Source organism: Lepidochelys olivacea, assembly GCF_965140295.1.
Source record: "Lepidochelys olivacea isolate rLepOli2 genome assembly, chromosome: 14".
NCBI classification, from domain to species: domain Eukaryota; kingdom Metazoa; phylum Chordata; order Testudines; family Cheloniidae; genus Lepidochelys; species Lepidochelys olivacea.
Window position 1 is genome coordinate 29,499,500 of NC_140424.1, and position 23,876 is coordinate 29,523,375.

The following is a 23,876-nucleotide window of genomic DNA, read 5'->3' on the forward strand; positions in this document are numbered from 1 at the left end:
CCACTACGGAAAGGATTTGGACAAATTTGGAGAGAGTCCAGCAGAGGGCAACGAAAATGATCAGGGGGCTGGGGCACATGATTTACAAGGAGAGGCTGAGGGAACTGGGCTTGTTTAGTCTGTAGAAGAGAAGAGTGAGGGGGAATTTGATAGCAGCCTTCAACTACCTGAAGGGGGTTCCAAAGAGGATGGTGCTTGGCTATTCTCAGCGGTGGCAGAAGACAGAACAAGAAGCAATGGTCTCAAGTTGCAGTGGGGGAGGACTAGGGTTAGATATTAGGAAACACTATTTCACTAGGAGGGAGGTGAAGCACTGGAATGGGTTACCGAGGGAGGTAGTGGAATCTCCATCCTTAGAGGTCTTTAAGGCCCGGCTTGACAAAGCCCTGGCTGGGATGATTTAGTTGGTGCTGGTCCTGCTTTGAGCAGGGGTTGGACTAGATGACCTCCCAAGGTCTCTTCCAACCCTAATCTTCTATGATTCCTGTCTACTATAAACTGGTGAATCAATGAGGGCAGATCCCCACCTGGTGTAAATTGATGTTGCTACACTGGAGCCAATGAGGTCAGATTCCCAACTGGTGTACATTAGCCACTCTTCATAGGAGCCAATGGCTCAGAACCCGAGGGTATATAAAGCTGTGTCACTCCATTGAGTCAGAGGCACTAGATCCCAGATAGTGTAAACAGACCATCACTCCAGTGGACTTGGCAGAGCTGGGCGGATTTACACCAGATGGATATCTGGCCATTTGGTTTGTAATCAGCCCCTGCAGCAGAGATCTAAAACAAAGCCATTTTGTCCATTACACCCCAGCTCTGGGGCCAGTTCAATTTCATATATACTATAGTGCAAGAAACTGCTACCTGTAGGCATTTGCTACATCAGGTAGCAGTGTACTACAATAGCAGTTTCTTACAATCTAATGTATCAGTAACTGCTACCCTACAAGGAGCAGTTTACTACACTACACCGGCAGCTCCCAGGGCTGTCTCCGCCTCCTTAACAGCCCTCCCGGCCTTGGCCCATCACTTCTCAACCACCCTCCATGACAGCCTGGGTGAGTCCATCCCCAGCTGCTGTGAGAGCACCCCTCCAAGCCAGTTCCCTGCCTGGCACCCCCGTTCTCCTCAGGGGCAGCCTAGACATGCAGCAGTGTCTCCCCTCCCCCGACACAGCAGGTGGGGATGAGGAGACTCCAGGAGATTGAGGGGGTAACTTTAGGGCTGTAGATTGTTCCCTCTGGGACCACAATGTAAATAGCTGCAGGGCTGGTGGGTCCCGGTCCTGCAGCAGGGGCAGATTGGCAGAGGCCCTGGGTGTTTTTCACCTTCCTCTGCAGCATGGGGCACGAGGCACTTGCTGGAGGATTCGCTGCACCTTGAAGTCTTTAGACCATGATTTGAGGACTTCAGTAGCTCAGACCTAGGTCAGGGGTTTGTTACAGGATGGGTGGGTGAGATTCGGTGGCCTGCGTTGTGCAGGAGGTCAGACTAGACGATCATAATGGTCCCTTCTGACCTTAAAGTCTATGATTCCTCTGGGGCTCGGTTAGCCTCTGTCTGGTTCATTTGCGCTGGAGGTTTCTGTCTGTCTAGGCAGGAGAGAAGGAATCTGGCTTCATCCATCTTTAATTGACCGACGCCAGGAGAACCAGGGAGGGGTTTTTAGTAGCTGTGGCCACCAGAGGGCCCTGGCTGCTGCTAAGGGAGGGCTGGTGGCTCTCTATGCTTCTCTCTGCCCGCCATTTCCGGGGCTGAACTTCCCGGGTCAGACGCTGCCGCCGCCTCCATCATGAGCCGGAGCCCGGGCTGAGCCGCTGCCGCTGCCCAGCGGGGTGTGTGCGGGGAGAGCCCTTCCCCAGCGCCCCTCGGGGCCCAGCCGGGGGGACTTTCTGCGGGGGCTGGAACCAGCCCCTGGGCAGCCCCGGGCTCTGCCGACACCAGCCCCTGAGCCGGAGCCTGCAGGTGAGGGGAGAGACCCGGGGGAAGGGCTGGGGCCGGGCAGGAAAGTGACTCTGCACCAACGGCCCCTCCTCGCCCCAGCTCTGCTCCCGGGGGGGCGGGGGTCTGCGAGTCCCGGAGCTGCTGCCCTCCCTGACCCCCGCCCCCCGGCTCTGCCCCCCTGAGCGCCTGCAGGAGCCGAGCCGAGCCAGCGCCGGGAGAGCGACCGGCCTGGGCCGGGCCAGGGACCGAGTCTCCCAGCCCGAGAGGAGAGGAGGGGAGGGAGATGGGGGGAGAGTCCGGCAAGGGCAGCAGGAGCAATAGGGGGGAGGGAGGCTCCCAGCCTTGCCCAGCTCCATTCACCGCAGACGCAGCACCCCGGGCAGACTGACTTTCCTGAGACAAGGTGAGGAGCAGGAAGAGGAAAAACAAGTTCTTGCCTTTGCCTAGTCCCTGCACTGCTGGGGAATGTGCTGCCCTGGGGACAGTGTCAGGGGGATCCCCAAAGTAGCTCTTTCGATTCTGAAATTGTGGGGGCCAAGAGCAATCAAGAGATCTTCTTAGTAACTTCCTGTGCCCAGATACACAAAGGGGCTGGGGTGTTGCAACGCTGAGCATCATAAAGGCCTCCTGGCATGTAGCCAGTCACTGGAGTAACAATGGAATGCACACAACTGAGTGAGGTGCCCACGCTCCCTGTACAGTGACTGGGCAGAGATAGGGGCCTAGGAGTGGGATCCACAAAGGCCCCTATGCTAGGTGAGCAGCTGCTTGAGCTAGCCCATGGAGATGCTGATGACAGGGATGTATCCAAAGCCCAGCTCTCTCTCAGAGATAGGGTTCAGACTGCAGGGCGGCACCTATCCCTGTTCGGGAACTACAGGTGGGATATCCTCTTCAGGAGGCTGGTAGGTCAGGTGCCTATTGTGGTTCTTGTGAGGCACTTAGGCAGCTGTTGAAATCCACACACAATAGACTCAAGCAACTCCCCAGCCCTGCAGAGTGTGGAGCTGCAGGGAAAGAGCCTGGTGGGAATCAGGGTGTGAAATGCATTGAAGCACCTTTGGAAATGGCCCCAATTTCCCTTCTCGCCCTGACAGGCTGCGGAATAGGTCCCAGTCCAGGTTATCCCACATTCCTGAGTAACAGGGAAGGGACATGGCTGCAGTGGAGCTGGTGACCTTTGAGGAGGTGGCTGTGTATTTCACCAAGGGGGAATGGGCTCTGCTGGACCCGGGTCAGAGAGCCCTCTACAGGGACGTCATACAGGAGAATTATGAGACCGTGACCTCGCTGGGTAAGGATTCGTGCCTCCTCGGGCATTCAAAATTGGTGTGTATGTGTGTCTCAGAAGCATTGGTGTCAGATTCTGTGCAGGGTTCTTCATGGGTCCCTCAGATCTCAGGGGGATCTGCCCCGATAGTCCCAAGCTCCTGTCTGTGAAAGACTGTGACCTCCACACACACCCTGTTAGGAGAGGAAATTCAGGGACATAACAATCATGCTACTCTTCCCACAACTGAGGTTTTCAAGAGGGACAGGTTCCCTGTATCCCTCCCCCCCTTCCTAGGGGATGTTCTGTCCTTTGGTGCCTCTGACCCCTCTGCCGTCTGACAGATGAACACGAGTCTCATGCCTCAGCCCTGCCTAACTCCCCAGCAGCCAGATTTTCAAATGTGCTTTCTCTCTGTCTTGCCTGTGGTCTGCCCCAGCCAGCTGTGTTAGCGGGAGGCCCTGGATGTTCTCGATTCTCTTCCACCAGCCAGGAGGGGCATGGACCAGAGTCACGGGGCTGGGTCCAGTTGCTGCTAATGCCTACAGGGCCACCTCCTATGCCAGCATGCTGAATTCGTGGAAGGAGGGTGCTGTTCTTGGTGTTTTTTCTTGGACATGCCTGAGCCTTCTGAAATGATGGTTCCTTGCAGGGAGAAGGGCTGGGTTCTGGGGCAGAATGAGGGTGGAGGATGTGATTCATGGTCTGAATGTATTCTGTGGGGTAGCTCTCTACATTAGAAGAGAGGGGAAAGTTGGGTTTTGGTTCAGGATGCTGTGTGGGCAGAGCGGGTCTCCTAGATGGTGGGGGAACGTCTTCAGCCCCTCTCTGGGCCCTTGCAATCCTGCCCTTCTCTGAGGCTTCTCAAAGAGCCTTGTCCCCTGCTCCTGGATTAGGCGACTTTGCCAGTGGCTGGTGGGGGAACCCAGGCTGCCCACTACTCCAGGTGGCAACCCAGGGACCCTATAAACAGCAACTACATACTACTGGGGGAGGGATAGCTCAGTGGTTTGGGCATTGGACTGCTAAGCCCAGGGTTGTGAGTTCAATCCTTGAGGGGGCCGTTTAGGGATCTGGGGCAAAAATTGGGGATTGGTCCTGCTTTGAGCAGGGGGTTGGACTAGATGACCTCCTGAGGTCCCTTCCAACCCTGATATTCTATGATTCTATGCTCCCTGTTTTCCCTGGGCCTTTGCCCACCTGGGCCCTTTACCTCCCTAATTACAGTCTCAGTCTCTCTCTCTAGTTCCAGTAAATGCAACCTGTCAAGGTCCTCTGGCCAGAGCAGAGCCCCTGTCTTCACCCATCTGGTCCCAGCCAGGTACTGCCCCACTCAGCCCCTGCAGCTCCTTTTATCTGAGCCTGGTGGGCTCTGACTGGCTGCTTCTCTGTGGCCTCTATAGGCAGGCCTGGAGGACCCACCTTTGCTGGTCCTTTCCTGGGGTGGGGTGTGGTAGGACTATGGAGCCTCTAGCAGGGGGCCTGGAAGGGTCTGGTGCACCCATCACAGAGACAATCTTCACTCCAAAGAGCTCACAGTCTTAAATAATGACTTCCTGTTCTGCTTTTGTTGGGGAGGGACATGGGTGTGTGGGGAGGCGGGAGTTGGTGGTGATTTTCTAGACAGTTAATGCATGGCTGTGATGCTTCCAAGTCAAAGCAAGTAGAAATATTGGAAACAAATGGTTCCATAGAAAATCAAATCAAAACGTGCCTTCTAGAGCCGGGACTTAATTAATTAACACGATTCTCTCCTGTCCAGTAAAGTACAGCTCACCCAAAGTCCTTGCAGCACTTTACAGCCAGGCAGGCTGTGATCCTTTTCTCATAAGACAAGCGCGTGACAGTTTGCCTCCTAGCTGAAGGATTCAGAGCATCTCTGTGCACTCCAAGATAAGCCATATCAGTCTGTTGTCTTTAGTCATAAACAGGACACTCCCTGCTGTTTTTTCTACCTGTGGATTTCCCCTCTCGTAGACTTCACAATTGCTCCATTTCACACCTGGCTCAGTACGCGAACAGCCATACGGTGTGAGGCATATGATACATAAATGGCCAGACAGGGAGATCGGTGACAGTTAGCTTCTGTCTGAAAGGAACATTTCTGAGGTATGTCTCCTCCCTGGTGACCTGCCTTAACTCCAAGACTCTACAAACATAACTTTTCAATAAAGATATGTAATTTCTGTGATATTATCCATAGACACGTTTCACGCTGATGATGACCAGTAGCCTACTGGCCTTTGGTAGAACCCTCATACACCTATCTGCCAGTGAACTGTTATGCAGATCTCTGCCCCTGGGGATTCTTGTACAATCCTGTGCACCCTGTGTGTCCTCACGAGTTGGTATTGAGAGGTCCCTTAGTCTCACCCTCCGTGTTCCTGGGGCCCTGCAACAGCTAGCGCAGGGATGGAGAAAGCTAGTGATGGATTACACACGAGCAGGGAGAGACGCTTCAGAAGCAGGAATTCATGTAAACCTTACGCCACTATGGCTGGTTTAGGAAACAGATTTTTAATTACCACAGCACCTGCCCTCTCCAATGGGCATCAGGGCTGATTGTGCCATAATGGTACTTATATGGGTCCCCGTTACCACCGTGTCTGAGCATCTCGCAGTATTTAACATATCCCTTTGCCCCTGTGGAAGAGGGAGCTGCTATTACATGTGTTATATGCATAGGGGACTGAGGCACAGATAGTCTAGTCTAGACGCTCACATGGTCACCCAGGAAGTCTGGCAGAGCAAGAAACTGAACCAGATCTCCTGAGTTTGAGGCCAAATCCCTAACGACCCCCTTCCTGTCACTCTGGGAACCGATATTCACACAGGAAGAGACAGCCCCTGCTCCCAAGTGACTTCCATCTAAAAAGAGAAGACAGATGGAGAGTCGGTGTCTTTCTCCATTTCACAGAGGGAGAGTGGGGACCAGAGGGATTAAGACTGGAAATTTGTAAGGGGCCTAGACACTGCAGTCAGTGCAGTTGGATGTTTAACTCTCTTGGGTCCCTTTGAAAGCCACAGCCTTTATGAATTAGATGCTCTCATGTCTTGTAGAGTGATGCTCACTCAAAATCCTTTCAGCATCCCACAGCCCGGCTGGCTGTGACCTGTGTTCTCTGTAAGCTGTGCACTTGCGCAGCCGCCCAGGAGAGATTCAAACGCTGCCCAGCTGATTTGCAGAGCATGCACACCCAGCAGCATATGTTCAGGTGCCCCTCCTCCATGTTGCTCTGTCCTGCAACTGCTCTTGGGATCCTCCTGTTGGCTGTGTGGGGGGTAGGAGGGAAGGAGGGTGCTGGTTTTTGGGTGTTCCCCTGCCCCTGTACCCCATCTCTGCAGAGCAGGGAAGAAGGGACACAGCCTGGCTCAGCCTGCACTGTTTCTGAGATTTCCCCAGCAACTAGCTCAGACAGTTTCTGTGTCTGTCTCACACACTCACAGTCTCTCTCTCTCTTTCACACTCACCTCCCGACACATATTGTATTATTGTTGTTACTTCTTGATACTTCCTGCAATGCACATATATTCTCTGTAATTTTATTCTTTCAAAGTGTGTTATTTTAGGGTTTTGACTGGTCTATGCATTTCATAATTTTTATCTCTCTCTTACACTTAAATTTAATTATTCGAGTAGTGAGTTCTAAAATGCCTAACCTGCCCTGGCTGGAGTAATTATCCCTATGGTAACTTTTAAAAATATATATATTCTATCTAGGATTTTTGTTTCTATTGGTGACGCACATCCGCGCATATCTTGGTGCACATGACAAAATTTATTCTGCACATGGATGGAAAAAATTAGAGGGAACGTTGGCTGTGACCCTCTTTCCTTAGGACAAACACGCGGTTAGCTTGGCTCCTTGGTGAAGGATCCTGTGTGTTTCCTTGTGCCCCCAGATATATGCTAACCATTCTGTGTCTTTGCCCATAAACAGGCCACCCCTCTGCTCTCTCCTAGATTGTGCAGCCTTTCAACTGGCACCTGGCTCAGTCTGCAGATAGGCCTCCATTGCAAGGCAGACAATGCATGTATAACCACAGAGGGAGATAAGTGTCCGTAACCTCCTGCCTGAAAGGAGCCTGTCCAAGACATGTCACCTCCTGGTGACCTGCCCTAACTCCAAGACCGTAAATTACACATAGTTGTCAGTATAGACACACAACTTCTTAAATACTATCCGCACATACATCTCACAAGGGTTACAGTGACTAGTGGGTAACTGGTTTTCAGTGGAGACCTCACCTGCTGCCCTCTGATGAGCAATTATGCAGATTTCTGACCCAGAATATCCCTGTAAAACCCTAGGTATACTCTGTGCCCTCTGCCAGTTGACACCAAGCGGTCACTGGGTCACATCAGCAAGTCAAGGTGTAAATCTACAGCACCTTACCGTGCTCTAAATAGGTGTGCAGACCCTGCTTCTGCACACTAAGTGACTGAGAGCAGTACCTCAAAGCACACTACAGAACTTTCAGTGCATGATAGCAGGGTCCACACAGACAGTTAGTGCACAACAGCTGATGTGCTTCTGTCACACTCTGCCTTACTGACCAGGTAGACAAGCCCCCTGTAAAATCTTCCTGTTCTAGCTTGTGTTCTGGAGGAATATGGGCATGTGTGTTGCAGGGGAAGGAGAAGGGAATAATTGGCAGCAACAGAGCCTTAGTAGTAGCCCTGATACCTAGAGAGGGTAGCAAATTTTCTTAGCTCCCCAAGGGAATAAGTAAGGCCCTTTCCCTAGGCAGAGTGGATGAACCTTTGCTCCAGACAGTGTCTCATGGTGTCCTTTACGATTTATAGCCCAGTCCCTTTAGGGTGGGCGTGGGGAGAGGAAGTTGCCCTGTGGGTGGGCTACTCATATCCTGGATCTGGAAGTATAACAGCACTGACCTTAATGAACAAGATCAACACTTGTTTCCTTGCTCACCAAACAGGATGTCCAATTTCCAAACCTGATGTGATTTCCCGCCTGGAACTAGGGGAGGAGCCATGGGTCCCTGATCTCCAGGGTTACGAGGAAAGGGAGATCCCGAAAAGTGCCCATATGGGTAAGGAATTGACTGAACTGACTTAGAAACCAATTTCTGTATTTTTGTGACAGACATCACTCGTGGGTTTTCACCAATTGTATCTGGCCTTTTAGTCCCTCTCAACATCCATATTGTAATGGAATGAAGGCAGAATTGATCTCCTCTCTCTGCCTCTAGTCAGGAAAGGTTTGGGGAGGAGAGTCAGATACTGATATTTCCATCTCCCCACCACTTATTCTGGTTTGTTCCCCCCTTTCTCATTCCCTTCTCTGAGGTTCCCTTTCCCCCGGCACAGGGACTGACTCCTGTCTGGATTCTCTCTCTGTCCCAGCAGGTGAGGAGATGGTGAACAAGAATAAGGAGGAGAACCCTCAGCAGGAAGGTTCTGAACAACTGGAGCCACATGGGATGGCATTGGGAAGAGCAGAAGGAGATGTTTCCCAGAGACCTGAGTGGGGAGAAGCCCGTAAGAGTCAGCGCTGGTCAGAGAGACAGCAGGGAAACCACCAAAAGGAAAGACAGGATAAATCCATGCAGAATATCAGAGGAGTTGGAAAAATCAAAGACTCTGTTCAGCAGAGTGTCCCCCCAGGAGAGAGACCTCACATGTGCGGCAACTGTGGGAAAAGTTTTCCTTGGAAATCATTCCTTATTATTCACCAGAGAATCCACACAGGAGAAAAACCTTATAAGTGTCCTGACTGCGAGAAAAACTTCAGCCAGCGCTCAAACCTCACCAAACATCAGAGAGTCCACACAGGAGGGAAGCCTTACAAATGTCTCAAGTGTGGGAAAAGCTTCAGTTGTAGCTCAACCCTCACTGCACACCAGGTAATCCACATGGGAGAGAGACCCTATAAATGCCATGAGTGTGGAAAAAGCTTCAGTGATAGATCCACCTTCAGTACCCACCAGAGAATCCACACGGGAGAGAGACCCTATAAATGCCTGACCTGTGGGAAAAGTTTCAGGGATCGGTCAACCTTTAATAAACACCAGAGAATCCACACGGGAGAGAAACCACATAAATGCCCCAAGTGCGGGAAAAGTTTCCGTCAGCTCACGCAACTCGTTAGGCACCAGAGACTCGACACAGGAGAAAAACCCTACAAATGCCTGACCTGTGGGAAAAGCTTCCGGGATAGAGCCACCTGTAACGAACACCAGAGAATCCACACGGGAGAAAAACCCTATGAATGCCCCGAGTGCGGGAAAAACTTCCGGTACAGCTCAGCCTTTATTAGGCATCAGAGAATCCACAGAAGACGCAAACCCTAGTGTGTCCTGACTAGGGATAAGTGAAGTGAGTAACACCTTTGCTGATTCCCATGAACGTCAGCAACTCAGGCCAGGCCGGAGGGGCCATATACCGGGGACGTGGAATAGTTAAAGCAAGGAATGTAATCACCTTTCTGGGACAGAGGCATGCAGAGGAAAAGGCTGAGATAAGATTTCCACATTGTGATGGGAATTTGATTATTACTTCCTGAGAAGCTCTGAACATCCGCTGATCAGCTCCTACCCACGATCAGCCAATTCATTTAACAGTCTAGGAGTGCTCTTGGATTCATCACTGATGCTGAGCTCTCACGTAGCATCATCCATGAGTAATGCTTTCTGTAGTTCCTGGTTGGCAAGCAGACTCCAGTCCCTCCTAGTGGGCAAAGACCCAGCCTCAGTTATTTACACCTTCACCACTTCTTGCATGGAGTACCGCAATGCTACAGAACTGCACTTAGGAAACTCCAACTAGTACAGAAGCACTGCAGTGCATCTCCTCAGCTACACAAGCTACAGGGAGCCCATCACACCTGTCCTTGCTCCCAATAGTGGCTTCGCATAGAATATTGAATCAAGTCCAAGGTCTTAGTCCTTATCCGTGGAGCTCATTGTAGAGATCTAAAAGACTGCCTTAAGCTCTGGGATCGAGACTGGGGTCGAAAACTTCACCCCTCTGGACAACGGAACTCTCAACAATAAGGGTAAAGCTCGTGTGTTCATGACACAGGTCTCTCTTATTGGCTGGTCTGAGACTGTGGAATGAACTCTCCAAGCAGCTAAGGACCGTCTCAAACCTTACTGCCTTCCATGCCAAATGCCAGGCACGTTTCATTGACCTGCATTCTCTAACTTAAATGCACAATGCCATTTATATAGACAAAAAAAAACAAAAAACCCTCCACTGAGCACATACCTCATCCTGGAGAGAGGATAAGAGAACAAACAGCACATGAAAGATGTTAAGTTATGTGATTAATATGCTACTTGGAAAGTGCTCAGATATTACAGTGATTAATGCAGTTTTATAGCAGACCACCAGGTCTGCATTATAATTAAGGTTAAAGCAGCTTTCTATGTATAGTTTGACTCTTGTAAGTGGTCTAAAATCTGCACCGTTACTTGGATTGCCATGAAATGTGGTGTGCCTTCTCAGGACATGGGGTGGGGTTACTGATCCAAATTTGGGGTCATTGAACAATCGGTTCCTAAGTTACACTCCCCAAAAGCAGTTTTTCTTAAGGTTCATGGATTCTACCAATTTTCTTTGCACAGAGCTAGGGATGAAACCGAGGAACTGTTTCTGGCACAAGAGTCTCAGTCACTCTAGGGCTACTCCCAGAGAATGCATGGACTGGACCACCCCTCTGGGGGAATAAAGCTGAAAACAGTATTAGTGAGTTTAGCTCTCAAGTTAGGTGTGCGCGTAACGCTCCCACACCAAATGGATCTCACTGTGCATGTGCTGTCTGAGAGGCCACGGGGGTTGGTAGCCAGCTGTAACGTTCAGCAGCTGTGTGGCTCTAGGCAAAATGTTCTGGTGATTGCTCCAGTGTAAATTCAAACCCAGCTGTTGGTAGAAATCTGTAGGGAAACATCAGAGGCATCTTGTGACAATCAGCCTCTATCAAAGAGGGTCTTTTATTTTATTTTGGGGAATTGTAATCTGAGTGCAGCGGGAGATTCAGAAGGCACTTATGCTATTTTTGAAAAGAAAATAAATTACACATGTCATTGCTGGGAGGGGAAGGAAGTATTAGGGGGTGGAAGAGTGAGGGGAATAGGGAGAAAGGGGTTAGGGGCTGCAGTAAGGGGAGGAGGGATAATTAGAAGATGGTAGGGGACAGTGTTCTGGGGGCTCAGGTCAGGGTGAGGGGATGGGGATTAGGGGGACTGGAAAGGGTGAGGTGGAACCCTGGGAAGGGTGAGGTGGAGGAGGGTGGCAGGGCAGGAGGCAGGGAATAGGGGTGGGGGCACCTGTCAGTCCCACATTCTCCCTCCTATGTTTGTACCAGGTTCAGGGGCTCCTTACACCTCTGGGGTGTCTGAGCCCCTTTTCCTGCCCATGTGTGTATGCCAAGATCTGGGGGAGCCCCTTTTTTCTACCCGTACATGAGCCAGGATCTGGGGGGAGATTGTCCGTCTAGGGATGTCGGAGCCAATCTCCCAGCTACCCATGTGAGCTGGCATCTGGGAAAGCCCTTTTGGGTCAGGAGCTGAGACGGGCATGCTGGGGGACATGTAACAAGAACACACACTGAGACTGGGTGAAGAGTTGAACTTGTGAATGGGCCTGTTCAATGCATATCACATGCTCTCCAGCACTGGGTATGGGGGGAAAGGGGTGGGAAGGGGAGGGTGGGATGGAAATGATGGTTCAAGAGGGAGGGCTGTATGTAGCAGGGGATTGTGGGGGTGGGAGAAAAGACAGGCAAACCAATCTTCTCTCACATGCTTAACATTACTGTTATTACCATGTAATAAAACTGTCAAGTTCTTGGGACACAGACCATGTCTGAGATTTCTCTCATCAGCCCTGCTAGCAACTGCACATTGCAGACATTTCAAAGCACAGCTGTTAGTCCCATTCCATGATATCAAAGTATAGGGAAGATTGGGGTACTTAGGATTCACATAGCAACTGTGTGACCTAGTGGAAAGACATCTGTACTGGGACTCAAAAACCCTGGGCTCTATTCCCAGGTCTGCCACAGGCCTGTGGCATGACTTTGGCCATGTCACCTCACCACTCCGTGCCTCAGTTTCCCCATGTGTACAATGGGGATAATGATGTTTCCGTCCTTGAGATCTACTGATGAACCGCACTGAGGGGTAGCTCTTATTACCTGAACTGCGCACCTACATGATAATTACAACTGTCTAAATGGTGACAGGTTTCAGAGTGGTAGCCATGTTAGTCTATGTCAGCAAAAACAATGAGGAGTCCTTGTGGCACCTTAAGTGCCCAAATAAATTTGTTAGTCTCTAAAGGTGCACAAGGACTCCTCGTTGTTTTTGTCTAAATGGTCTAATTCATACAAACAAGATTTCTGTCTGTTAAAATACTAGAGAATTCACTGACAAAAACCTCTGTGTTAATGCAGACTTAGAGCTGCCCAGTGGTATCTCATGCCTTTCCATGATACTGAGTTTAGCAAAACTTAAGCTTTTGAAACCAGGAAGTGAAGAGTTAAAATATTTCTAGCTCAGATCTCTGAAAACCAAGAGCTAGAGAATTATGGTTCATACTAGTGCAATCTTAACTCTGAGTGATGCCATAGTACACTCTTAACACATTAACCCCACTGCCTTTGCACTGTAGTGAATAGGAGCTACCTACACCTGCCTGGCACTCAAACAGCTAGGCATGGTCTACACTTAAAACTTAGGTCAACCTAGCTATGTTGCTCTGGGCTGAGAAAAAAAAATTGCACTATGTATAGTTATGTCAATCTAACTTCCACTGTAGACACAGCTACCTTGATAGAAGCATTCAACCTAGCTACTGTCTCTCAGAAAGGCAGATTACCTGCTGACAGGTTTCAGAGTAGCAGCCGTGTTAGTCTGTATTTGCAAAAAGAAAAGGAGTACTTGTGACACCTTAGAGAATAAAAGGTGCCACAAGTACTCCTTTTCTTATTGAGATTACCTACTGTCATGGATCCACGTAGCAACGGTGTGGCCTAGTGGAAAGACATCTGTACTGGGACTGGTGCTGTCCCCAGGTTTGGAACAGTCTCTTGGAGGAACCCCTTCAGTGTGCCAGATGCCCAAGGGGTCTCCCTCTGCCTCCAGGGTAAACCTTGCAGCTTCTCTGCCTCCATAGACTGAAGCAGTGGGGCTCCAACCTTCCTGCTTCACACCATGAACTCTGCTCAGCAAGTCCAACTGAGATAGACTCTTGGTACAGACTTGGGCCATGTCTACACTACAAACTTACGTCAGCACAAGTTATGTTGGCATAAAGTCACCGCAATTAGTACATCACTTGTGCAGTTTGTCTTGGCTCCTTGTGCCGGCGGTGAAACATTTGGCACAGGGTTGCAGAGTACCTCCATGAAAGTTTCATTGAGATCTCTCAGGAGGATTCACAGAACATCCCTGTGCACATAAACTGCTCCATGTGGACCCTACCCCCAACTCTAGAGAGGAATGAAAAACAGTATTAAACTAAGAGAGGTAGAGTTGCTATCTCTCTCTTCTAACACCAGTAAATTAATTATGTCAAAAATGTGTCCTGTTACTTGAGGGGGTGGGAGGCATCCCTGTAATTTAAAATTAAACTACACACTTACCCAAAGTTCTTCCCCAGCATCAGGCTCACCCCATGCTCATCTGGCAGTACTGTCAAACTGCTGTGGAGTAAAAAATGGGTCCTGGCTTGCTGCACGGCTGGATTCCCACTGTCGCTTGTCCCCAATACTCTTCCTCTTTGTCATCCACCTCATCCTCACTGTTCATGGCAGGGGCCTGTGACTCAGGCTCCTTGGAGGTATTCACAGCGCTGTTGGGGATGAGAGCAGGGTCTCCACCAAGTATGGCATGCAGCTCTTTTTACAAGTGGCAGATCTGTGGCTTGGCACTGGATCGGTATGTCTGCCACAGTTCCTTGGCTTTCATGCTGCACTGCTGCTGGTCTCTGTCCTATCCCTTCTCCTGCATCCCCCAAGCAATCTGCTCATAGATATCCATGTTTCTATAGCTGGATTGGAGTTGTGCCTGCACAGCCTCTTCTCCCCACAGGTCCAGGAGATCCAATCCCTCCTCTCTCCTCCATGCAGGAGTGTGTCTGAAGTGTGTAGCTGGCTTAGAATATTAGGGTTGGAAGCACCTCAGGAGGTCATCTAGTCCAATCCCCTGCTCAAAGCAGGGCTAACACCAACTAAATCGTCCCAGCCAAGGCTTTGTCAAGCCAGGCCTTAAAAACCTCTAAGGCTGGAGATTCCACCACCTCCCCAGGTAACCCATTCCGGTGCTTCACCACCTTCCGAGTGAAATTTTCCACTGAATGCATCCAATGAAGTGAGCTGTAGCTCACGAAAGCTTATGCTCAAATAAATTTGTTAGTCTCTAAGGTGCCACAAGTACTCCTTTTCTTTTTGCGAATACAGACTAACACGGCTGCTACTCTCAAACTAGTGAAATAGTTTTTCCTAATATCCAACCTAGACCTCCCACACTGCAACTTGAGACCTTTGCTTCTTGTTCTGTCATCTGCCACTACTGAGAACAGCCTAGCTCCATCCTCTATGGAACCCCCCTTCAGGCATGGTCAACTGGGCAGTTGCACTCAACCATGGAGAGTTGCTTCATATACTTGCCAAGCTAGGCAGTCAGGAAAAGGAATTTCAAAAATTTGCATAGCTTTAAATGGGAGGTGTGGCTTCTGGTCCAGCAGAGTTGATAATGGGGACTAGAGTGGTCCATGTGGGGCATTGTGGGACAGCTGCTGGAGGATAGTAATGGTCAATGTAAATAACGCAGTGTCTACACGCACACTATTTCAATCTAACTACATCAACCTTTGCTCTATGCCACTCAGGGAGATGGTGTTATTAAGTCAGCATAATGGGGCATTATATTGGCAGGAGCCAAATTTAAATGTAGACACATGCACAACTAGTTTGGGATAAGCGGCCTTATCCTTATACTAACTTTGTTGTGTAGACCAGGCCTTAGTCTAATGTATTCTTAAAAACCTCCAGTGATGGGAATGTCACAACATCCCTTGGTAATCTGTTCCTGTGAAGAATTACCCTTCTAGTTCAAATTTTTTCTCCTAATATCTAACCTACATCTCCCTTGCTGTAGATTAAGCCTATTACTTCTTGTCCTACCTTCAGTGGACATGGAGAACAATTGATCGCAGTCCTCTTTTATAACAGCTGTGACAAAGCTCTGTCCTTGCCTCTGTGGGTCCCATGTTTCCTGGCAGATTTCGCTAGCCGCTGAGGCTCACTGTGACCCTCCACGTAACCCTTCTCTCTCTAGAGACAAGGGTCACAGTCTACTGAGCCATTTTCATCATAAGCCAGCGAGGGAGGTGAGGAGAAGTTATCCTTCCTTGCACAGTCTCTGTTGTCTCCCAGTCTTAGTGATTAATCAGGGGGCAAAGGGGGGGGGGAGCCCAGGCCCACCCTCCACTCCAGGCTCCAGCCCAGGGACCCTAATAGGATCAGCTATGGTAGCTGACCTTTTAGAAACATGACATGTACAGTTCCCTGGGCTACTTCCCCCACAGCAGCCCTCACTTCCTCAAGCTCCACTTCACCCTTACCTCAGGGCCTCCTTCCTTGTGCCTGATATGGTGTGTACTGCTCAGTCTCTCCAACAGCGCAACTTCCTTCTACAGCTCCTGACATGCACACCCACCTGACTGACTGGGAGGCTTTTAACTAGTTTCAGCCAGCCCCTGATTGGCTTCAGGTGTCCCAATCAACCTAGCAGTATCCCTGCCTTCTGGAAAGTTCTTAATTGGCCCCAGGTGTCTTAATTGACCTGGAGCAGCTGCCATTTCACTTGTCCTGGTACTAGGGATTTGTTTAGCCTGGAGCTAATATATCTATCTCCCACTACTTTTCCATAGGGTCCGTGATGGCGGACGTGATCCACCCAGACCAGACCTATACTGTCCCGGGTCGCAGCATTTTTGACAACCTATTTCTAGTCCGAGACCTTTTGGAACTCGGGCATAGAGACGGTCTGTCGTTTGCCCTCCTGTCTCTCGATCAGGAGAAGGCGTTTGATAGAGTAGACCATGGGTACCTCCTGAGCACTCTGCAGGCGTTTGGATTCGGACCTCAGTTTGTGAGTTTTCTCCGGGTGCTGTACACCTCCGCGGACTGTTTGGTTAGGCTCAACTGGACCCTGACCGAGCCGGTCAGCTTCGGGTGAGGAGTGCAGCAGGGGTGCCCCCTCTCGGGCCAGCTGTATGCTCTGGTGATCGAGCCTTTCCTCTGTCTCCTCCGCAGGAGGTTGACAGGGTTGGTGCTGCGGGAGCCGGAGCTGCGGCTGGTCCTGTCGGCGTACGCCGATGACGTGCTCCTCGTGGTCCAGGACCCAGGCAACTTGGCGTGGGTGGAGGCTTGCCAGGCCATCTACTCGGCAGCCTCCTCCGCCCGAGTCAACTGGGTCAAGAGCTCTGGCTTGGCGGTGGGGGACTGGCGGCAGGTGAGCTCCCTGCCACCCACGCTTCAGACCATCCGGTGGAGTGCGGGTCCACTGCTCTACCTAGGCGTTTACCTTTCTGCCATGCACCCTTCCCCGCCAGAGAACTGGCAAAATTTAGAGGGCGGGGTGATAGAGCGGCTCCGGAAATGGATGAGGCTACTCCGATGTCTCTCCCTCCGAGGGAGAGCACTGGTGCTCAACCAACTAGTCCTGTCCACGCTCTGGTACCGGCTCAACACCCTGGTTCCGGCCCCGGGTTTCCTGACCAACCTCCGGACAACGATTCTAGAGTTCTTTTGGTCAGGAATGCACTGGGCCCCTGTTGGGGTTCTTCATCTACCCCTGAAGGAAGGAGGGCAGGGCCTGAAGTGTCTGCACACTCAGGTCCATTTCTTCCACCTCCAGGCCCTGCAGAGGCTCCTTCATAGTGCAGGTAGTTCAACGTGGAGCATATTGGCGCACGCCTTCCTGCGCTACTTCCAAGGGCTCCGATACGATCGGCAGCTCTTTTATCTCTGTCCGAGAGGTTTTCCACGAGACCTCTCCGGGCTGCCGGTCTTCTACCAGGACCTCCTCCGGACCTGGAAACTGTTCTCAATGATCAGGTCCATGGCGGCCACCGTGGGAGCAGATCTCCTCACGGAGCCCCTGCTACACAACCCCCAGCTCCGTGTGCAGGTGGCGGAGTCCTGCTCGGTGCGCCAGAGTTTGGTCCGGGCGGAAGTCACGAGAGTCGGAGACCTCCTAGACTACGACCGGGGAGACTGGTTGGATCCCCTGACGCTTGCCCGGCGCATGGGGCTCTCCAGACCTCATACCCCCCGGCGCATACTTCAGGAGGTGAAGGCCGCCTTAACGCCCGCTGCTCGGGCTTATCTTAATCGAGCCCTGCGCGAGGGCGCATCCCGCCCACGCTCTACCCCAGCCCGCCGGACCTTTTAATTGGGTCCCTACCCCGTAGATCCCACAAACCCCTCACCCTTTCACTGCAAGCTGGCTGCATGAATTGCAGCCGGTCAGCTTCCAAATCGCGCCACGGAAATATTTATACACACTCACGCTTCACACCCTTCACGCCCACACCCTGGTGTCCCGCCCCGATACAAAGTGGCGGGACCTCCTGCCACCTTTGGAGGGTGAGCAACCTCGGTGGGCCAGCCTGTATTCCACCTTGGTCCCGAGGCCCGTCGGGGACATTATTTGGCGGCTCCTTCACGGAGCTGTGAGCACGGGCGTGTTTTTGACATGGTTCACCCCCATCCCGGATACTTGCCCTTTTTGCAATGTGAGGGAAACCCTGGCGCACGTATATTTAGAGTGTGCCAGATTGCAGCCCCTTTTCCGGCTCCTCACGAATATTTTATTACGCTTTTGGCTACACTTCTCCCCTCAACTTTTTATCTACACACTTCCCATCCGTGGCCCCACAAAATCGCGAGATCTCCTGGTTAACCTTCTCCTGGCCCTAGCTAAAACAGCCATTTATAAAACCAGAGAGGGGAGGTTGGCTAATGAAGCGTCCTGCGATTGTAGGGCCGTTTTCCGATCCTCAGTACATTCATGTATCCGGGCAAAGTTCCTCTGGGTGGCATCCACCGACTCCCTTGACACCTTCGAGGAGCGGTGGGCGCTGTCCGAGGTTCTCTGCTCGGTGACCCCGTCCGGTTCCCTCCGCCTGACCCTTTGATTGAGGGGAAGAGCAAGAGACCCCAACTCCAGCCGTTGCAGCTGTGGATACAATCATCATTGTCACCTAGGAGGGGTCCTATAACACGTGGGTGTACTCCCCCCCACCCCAAACCGCCCACCCTGCAGCCGTGCCCATCTTGTCGGGCACTCTCAGGAGAGGAATAATCGGTGACACTGGGCGTGGCAGTAGGTAACTCGAGGGGGTGGAAGACCACGAGTGTCGAGGAAGCCCCCCGCTCTAGGCCACCAGGTAATTCAGGAGGGTGGAAGACCACGAGTGTCGAGGAAGCCCCCCCGGTCTGGGCCCAGGCTAGCCTGAACACTTCTCCCTCCTGAAGGCTGCTGTGTTATACCTTCTGTTTGCTCTTGTTTTGTTGCATAGTTTTGCTTTATCCTCTTTGGTGATTCTTTGTAAGTCTTACACAAATAAAATTCTTTTCTGCTTCAAAAAAAAACAAAACCCACAACTACTTTTCCATAGTCATCTGGCCTTGCCCCGTCACACAGCCCTTAACATATCTGAATACTGTTATCAGGTCCTTCCTCAATTTTCTTTCCTCAAGTCTAAAAATGCCCAGTTTTTTTTAACCTTTCTGCATAGGTCAGGTTTTCTAAACCTTTTATCATTTTTGTTGCTCTCCTCTGGGCTCTCTCTACTTTGTCCACATCTTTCCTTAAGAGTGGTGTCCAGAATTAGACAAAATACCCCAAGAGAGGCTTCACTAGTGTTGAGTAGACACTTACCTCCCATGTCTTACCTTCTGCACTCCTATTAACACACCCAGAGTGATATTAGCCTTTTTTGCAACTGCATCAAGTTGTTCACACATATTCAATTTGTGATCTGTTGTAACCCCCAAACCCTTCTTAGCAGTACTACTGCTTAGCTAATTATTCCACATTTTGTAAATGTGCATTTGATTTTTCCTTCCTAACTGAAATATTTTGCACTTCGCTTTACTGAATTTCATCTTGTTGAATTCAGACCAGATCTCCAGTTTGTCATGGTCATTTTGAATTCTAATCCTGTCCTCCAAAGTGCTTGCAACCCCTCCCAATTTGGTGTCATCTGCAGATTTTATAAGAATACTCTCCACTCCATTATCCAAGTCTTTAATGAAAATATTGACTAATACTGGACACAGGACTGACCCCTGTGGGACGCCACTAGATATGCCCTACCAGTTTGACAGTGAACGATTGACAAATACTTTTAGTACTGTCTTTCACCAGATGTGCACCCATCTTATACTAATTTCATCTAGACTATATTTCCCTAGTTTATTTATGAGACTATCATGTGGGACTGTCACAGGCCTTACTAAAATCAAGCTATCATAGAATCATAGAATCATAGAATATCAGGGTTGGAAGGGACCCCAGAAGGTCATCTAGTCCAACCCCCTGCTCAAAGCAGGACCAATTCCCAGTTAAATCATCCCAGCCAGGGCTTTGTCAAGCCTGACCTTAAAAACCTCTAAGGAAGGAGATTCTGCCACCTCCCTAGGTAACGCATTCCAGTGTTTCACCACCCTCTTAGTGAAAAAGTTTTTCCTAATATCCAATCTAAACCTCCCCCACTGCAACTTGAGACCATTACTCCTCGTTCTGTCATCTGCCACCACTGAGAACAGTCCAGAGCCATCCTCCCTGGAACCCCCTTTCAGGTAGTTGAAAGCAGCTATCAAATCCCCCCTCATTCTTCTCTTCTGCAGGCTAAACAATCCCAGCTCCCTCAGCCTCTCCTCATAACTCATGTGTTCCAGTCCCCTAATCATTTTTGTTGCCCTTCGCTGGACTCTCTCCAATTTATCCACATCCTTCTTGAAGTGTGGGGCCCAAAACTGGACACAGTACTCCAGATGAGGCCTCACCAATGTCGAATAGAGGGGAACGATCACGTCCCTCGATCTGCTCGCTATGCCCCTACTTATACATCCCAAAATGCCATTGGCCTTCTTGGCAACAAGGGCACACTGCTGACTCATATCCAGCTTCTCGTCCACTGTCACCCCTAGGTCCTTTTCCGCAGAACTGCTGCCTAGCCATTCGGTCCCTAGTCTGTAGCTGTGCATTGGGTTCTTCCGTCCTAAGTGCAGGACCCTGCACTTATCCTTATTGAACCTCATCAGATTCCTTTTGGCCCAATCTTCCAATTGGTCTAGGTCCTTCTGTATCCTATCCCTCCCCTCCAGCGTATCTACCACTCCTCCCAGTTTAGTATCATCCGCAAATTTGCTGAGAGTGCAATCCACACCATCCTCCAGATCATTTATGAAGATATTGAATAAAACCGGCCCCAGGACCGACCCTTGGGGCACTCCACTTGATACCGGCTGCCAACTAGACATGGAGCCATTGATCACTACCCGTTGAGCCCGACAATCTAGCCAGCTTTCTACCCACCTTATAGTGCATTCATCCAGCCCATACTTCCTTAACTTGCTGACAAGAATACTATGGGAGACCGTGTCAAAAGCTTTGCTAAAGTCAAGAAACAATACATCCACTGCTTTCCCTTCATCCACAGAACCAGTAATCTCATCATAAAAGGCGATTAGATTAGTCAGGCATGACCTTCCCTTGGTGAATCCATGCTGGCTGTTCCTGATCACTTTCCTCTCATGCAAGTGCTTCAGGATTGATTCTTTGAGGACCTGTTCCATGATTTTTCCAGGGACTGAGGTGAGGCTGACTGGCCTGTAGTTCCCAGGATCTTCCTTCTTCCCTTTTTTAAAGATTGGCACTACATTAGCCTTTTTCCAGTCATCCGGGACTTCCCCGGTTCGCCACGAGTTTTCAAAGATAATGGCCAGTGGCTCTGCAATCACAGCCGCCAATTCCTTCAGCACTCTCGGATGCAACTCGTCCGGCCCCATGGACTTGTGCACGTCCAGCTTTTCTAAATAGTCCCTAACCGCCTCTATCTCCACAGAGGGCTGGCCATCTCTTCCGCATTTTGTGATGCCCAGCGCAGCAGTCTGGGAGCTGACCTTGTTAGTGAAAACAGAGGCAAAAAAAGCATTGAGTACATTAGCTTTTTCCACATCCTCTGTCACTAGGTTGCCTCCCTCATTCAGTAAGGGGCCCACACATTCCTTGGCTTTCTTCTTGTTGCCAACATACCTGAAGAAACCCTTCTTGTTACTCTTGACATCTCTGGCTAGCTGCAGCTCCAGGTGCGATTTGGCCCTCCTGATAACATTCCTACATGCCCGAGCAATATTTTTATACTCTTCCCTGGTCATATGTCCAACCTTCCACTTCTTGTAAGCTTCTTTTTTATGTTTAAGATCCGCTAGGATTTCACCATTAAGCCAAGCTGGTCGCCTGCCATATTTACTATTCTTTCGACTCATCGGGATGGTTTGTCCCTGTAACCTCAACAGGGATTCCTTGAAATACAGCCAGCTCTCCTGGACTCCTTTCCCCTTCAAGTTAGTCCCCCAGGGGATCCTGGCCATCCGTTCCCTGAGGGAGTCGAAGTCTGCTTTTCTGAAGTCCAGGGTCCGTATCCTGCTGCTTCCCTTTCTTCCCTGCGTCAGGATCCTGAACTCAACCAACTCATGGTCACTGCCTCCCAGATTCCCATCCACTTTTGCTTCCCACACTAATTCTACCCGGTTTGTGAGCAGCAGGTCAAGAAAAGCGCCCCCCCTAGTTGGCTCCTCTAGCACTTGCGCCAGGAAATTGTCCCCTACGCTTTCCAAAAACTTCCTGGATTGTCTATGCACCGCTGTATTGCTCTCCCAGCAGATATCAGGAAAATTAAAGTCACCCATGAGAATCAGGGCATGCGATCTAGTAGCTTCCGTGAGCTGCCGGAAGAAAGCCTCATCCACCTCATCCCCCTGGTCCGGTGGTCTATAGCAGACTCCCACCACTACATCACTCTTGTTGCACACACTTCTAAACTTAATCCAGAGACACTCAGGTTTTTCTGCAGTTTCGTACCGCTATATTACGTCCACTCCTCTGCTCCTATCCATTAGGCCAGTAACCCTGTCAAATTAGGTTGGTTTGGCATGATTTGTTCTTGAAAAATCCATGCTGGTTACTCCTTATGACTTGTATATCCGTTAGGTGCTTACAAGTTGATTGTTTAATAATTTGTTTCAGTATCTTTCCAGGTAGGCTGAACTTAGGCTGACTGGTGTCAAAGTCAGATGAAATGAGGTGCTCATGTCATTCACTTAATCTGTGTTGGGAAGAGTATCTCTCTATAAAGATTGTCATAGAGAAACCACCTACAACCATAAAGTATAAACAGTGGCAAAGTTAATATACAGATAAGAAAATACAAAGCTCAATGCTCTTAGTATTTAAGATAAACAAAGGCAAAACAGTAGCAATTGCAAATGAAGACAGTTTGCATATATGAGGTATTCACATAGAATAACTTCTGTAGTTAGATATATTCAACCCAATCAAAGTCAGGGTACAAAAGTATTATAGCAATTATAGTATACACATATGAAGACTGAAGTAATGCTAGGAGTTGGGAGGAAGTTTTCATTCACACACACAATGTATTGTTATCAGAGGGAGAGAGAGATCTAAGGTGTTTCCCACACACAAACACTGTCACACACAAAGATACATATGTAGTCCAGATGCAGAGAAGAGGTTGAGAGTGAGCAAAATACAGTGTTCAGAGTAGCAGCCGTGTTAGTCTGTATCCACAAAAAGAACAGGAGTACTTGTGGCACCTTAGAGACTAACAAATTTATTTGAGCATAAGCTTTTGTGGGCTACAGTACACTTCATTGGATGCATGCAGTGGAAAATACAGTAGGACGATTTTATATACACAGAGAACATGAAACAATGGGTGTTATCATACACACTATAATAAGAGTGAGCAGTTAAGGTGAGCTATTACAAGCAGGAGAGAAAAAACAACAACAACCTTTTGTAGTGGTAATCAAGATGGGCCATTTCCAGCAGTTGACAAGAACGTGTGAGGAACAGTAGGGGGAAAAATAAACATGGGGAAATAGTTTTATTTTGTGTAATGACACATCCATTCCCAGTCTTTATTCAAGCCTAATTTAATGGTGTCCAGTTTGCAAATTAATTCCAATTCAGCAGTCTCTCGGAGTCTGTATTCTATCTGCTACCCAAGATCCATAAACCTGGAAATCCTGGATGCCCCATCATCTCAGGCATTGGCAACCTGACAGCAGGATTGTCTGGCTATGTAGACTCCAGCACTCCTAGCTATCTTCGAGACACCACTGACTTCCTGAGGAAACTACAATCCATTGATGATCTTCCTGAAAACACCATCCTAGCCACTATGGATGTAGAAGCCCTCTACACCAACATTCCACACAAAGATGGACTACAAAACTGTCAGGAACAGTATCCCCGATAATGTCACGGCCAACCTGGTGGCTGAACTTTGTGACTTTGTCCTCACCCAGAACTATTTCACATTTGGGGACAATGTATACCTTCAAATCAGCAGCACTACAGTGGCTAA

General features: G+C 49.7%; 1 protein-coding gene across 5 annotated transcripts; it reads left to right on the plus strand.

Annotated features, from left to right (window-relative positions):
* Positions 1-1,764: 1,764 nt before the first annotated feature.
* LOC311531247 (uncharacterized protein) lies at positions 1,765-11,302 on the plus strand. Of its 5 annotated transcripts, none has more exons than XM_084648503.1 (4): positions 1,765-1,968; positions 3,045-3,241; positions 8,159-8,272; positions 8,586-11,302. In XM_084648503.1, the coding sequence occupies exons 2-4, from the start codon at positions 3,103-3,105 to the stop codon at positions 9,530-9,532; spliced, it is 1,200 nt and encodes a 399-aa protein (XP_084504629.1). In that variant the 5' UTR covers positions 1,765-1,968; positions 3,045-3,102; the 3' UTR covers positions 9,533-11,302. The 5 variants fall into 5 exon arrangements, with proteins under 5 accessions (XP_084504629.1, XP_084504631.1, XP_084504632.1 ...); XM_084648505.1 differs by having other exon boundaries at positions 8,589-11,301; XM_084648504.1 differs by lacking the exon at positions 1,765-1,968 and adding an exon at positions 2,260-2,350.
* Positions 11,303-23,876: the final 12,574 nt, after the last annotated feature.